This window comes from Pipra filicauda, unplaced genomic scaffold (genome assembly GCF_003945595.2).
Source record: "Pipra filicauda isolate LSUMZ 115617 unplaced genomic scaffold, ASM394559v2 scaffold10_size6260569_pilon, whole genome shotgun sequence".
In the NCBI taxonomy this organism is placed as follows: domain Eukaryota; kingdom Metazoa; phylum Chordata; class Aves; order Passeriformes; family Pipridae; genus Pipra; species Pipra filicauda.
In genome coordinates this window covers 3872339-3874654 of record NW_024103541.1, presented here as the reverse complement: position 1 = coordinate 3874654, position 2316 = coordinate 3872339, and the positions used below count along the sequence as shown (strand labels likewise).

The following is a 2316-nucleotide window of genomic DNA, read 5'->3' as shown; positions in this document are numbered from 1 at the left end:
TCTGTGTGTTTCTGTATTCTTCTGTACACAATTTTTCTCCTTCTTGTGATACATATAGCTGTATATTTTTCTAAAACGTAGGAACTTCCCTGCAACACCATGATTTGGGATGATTTGGACTCCATGCCACCTCCTTTTTTTTTTTTTTTTTTTTTTTTTAATTCCCACATCGTGAATAGGCAGTACTACTTTACCATCTCAACTTTCATATTTAGTAGTGTTGGGCACTGTTTGGTTTTCACATGGTTTGGGATATCCTTACAGCTCTGGTTTTGTGTTCCTGTATTTGTTGTAACATTTTACACTATTCTGTGTTACCCCCCTTTTCTGTGCAGTAAGATAGCAACATTCCAGTTGTTTCTAAGTGCCTGAGCTTTTCTGCACACTGAAACAAGCTGTTGTGCTTTAACCCCAGCTGGCAACTGCGTAACATGCAGCCACTCGCCCCCCAACCCTGGTGGGGCAGAGAATCAGAAAGGCAAGGTGAACCTTGTGCATTGAAATAAGAGCAGTTTAATAACTAAACAAAATAAAATATACTAATGCTAATAATTGTAACAGAAAGAGGGGAGGAGAAAATAAAACCCAGGAGAAACAAGTGATGCACACCACAGTTGCTTACTACCTGCTGACCAGCCTCTCACTGAGTAGCAATCACCCCCCCCAGCTGACTCCCCCCAATTTCCATACTGAGCATGATACTCTATGGTGTGGAATATTTGGCCACTTTGTGTCACCTGTCCTGGACATGCTCCTTCCTGGCTTCCTGTGCACCTGCTCGCTGGCAGAGCATAGGAAACTGAAAAGTCCATGACTTGGGGTAAACACTCCTCAACAATAACTAAACATCAGTGTGTTATCAGCATTTTTCTCATACTACATCCACAACACAGCCCTGTACCAGCTACTAAGAAGAAAATTAGCTCTCCCAGACCAGGACAGCTGTGAAGATCAAATCTCCCTGGCATCTTTTGGTCTCTCATTTCACTTTCTGTCCCATTAAGCCATTTCACGGTGTCACACCCCTATCCAATAACTCACTGGCTCCCGTTTTGTCTGTGGCAAAGTTTGCAGGCTGATTTGTGCAGCAGAGTCCTGTTGACTGTCATGGAAAAGCTCCCAAGCCTTTATCCTATAACCAGCTGTATAGACCTTTACTTCCTAATCGTAGCTGTACAGTTTAGGAATAAATGTACTTGATTTGTAATCACAGTCAGCAATTGTGCCTGAGTTACAGCAAGGGAGGACAGCATGTAACTGGGCTTGCTGTGGACAGAACAGTGCATTAGGAAACAACAGATTAATCCGTTGCCCATCGAGAAACAAAGGCATTTCCATGGGTTGCTCAGTAGTGTGTCTGATGATACCTTTTCTTAGCTGGCATCCACCCATTTTTATCATATTTAATGACATTTGGTTATTTATATATCTTCTTGATGAACTTTCCATGACATTAGGGAGGAAAAATAATTTATCTGCTATTTTAGTGTTACATTACTAAAATACACAGCATGAAATAGCTGAGAACTGTAACCTTTGAAAGGGAAAGTCCTGAGCACTCATTTGAAAATATCGCAGCTAGCTGTCACGTTGGTCTGAGGAAAATACTCTTTCGTTGCAATCTTGCACAGTTGTAGAAGCTTCTCTGACAGAGAATCATGAAAACGGGTAATTTTACTTTAGTTTACGACTTGATTTGAAAGTTTAAGGCAGGGAGAGTGACTGTTAACCAGTGCGTGACCATTATAAGGTCCGGGGTTGAAAACACTGTACTTGTGACACCCGTGGAGGCACAACGCGCTGTGCAGCCCGGCAGCGCTCCGCGGGCCGTGAGAGGCCGGTCCTGCTCCCCGAGGAGGCGCGGAGGGGACCGCGGCCCCCGGCCAGCCCCGGGCCCGGGGGAGCCGCCTGTTCCCGCCACTGGGCGGAGCCCGGCGCGTCGGGTTTCCTCGATGAAGAAATGAAAGCGAAAGCGGCGGGGAGCGGAGCCGTCGGTGCGGCGATGGCGGGGCAGCGGCCGGGCGCCTTCCCGCTGCTGGTGCGCGGGGACTGGGGCTCCGCCGAGCCGCCGCCCGCCCTGAAGAAGAAGCTGCTCTGCTACTTCCAAAGCCAGAAGCGCTCGGGAGGCGGCGAGTGCGAGCTGCGGGCCGGCACCGACGCCGAGACCGGGACCGGGACCGGGCACCTCCTCGTCTGCTTCGCCCGCCCCGAGGGTGAGCGGCCGGGCCGGGCGGGTCGGGGGCGCTGATGGCGCTGCCCGCGGTTCGGACGGGCGGGGAGTGCCGCATCCCCCGTGACCGGTGCCTGTTGTGTTGG

The 2316-nt window shown here is 49.6% G+C and overlaps 1 protein-coding gene across 1 annotated transcript in view; it reads left to right on the top strand.

Annotated features, from left to right (window-relative positions):
- The first annotated feature begins 1889 nt into the window (after positions 1-1889).
- PARP14 (poly(ADP-ribose) polymerase family member 14) overlaps positions 1890-2316 on the top strand; it is a 38008-nt gene continuing 37581 nt past the window's right edge. Inside the window, exon 1 of the mRNA XM_039382189.1 lies at positions 1890-2213. Coding sequence (XP_039238123.1) covers positions 1961-2213 — 253 coding nt within the window. The 5' untranslated portion in view covers positions 1890-1960. The remainder of the gene's footprint in view (positions 2214-2316) is intronic.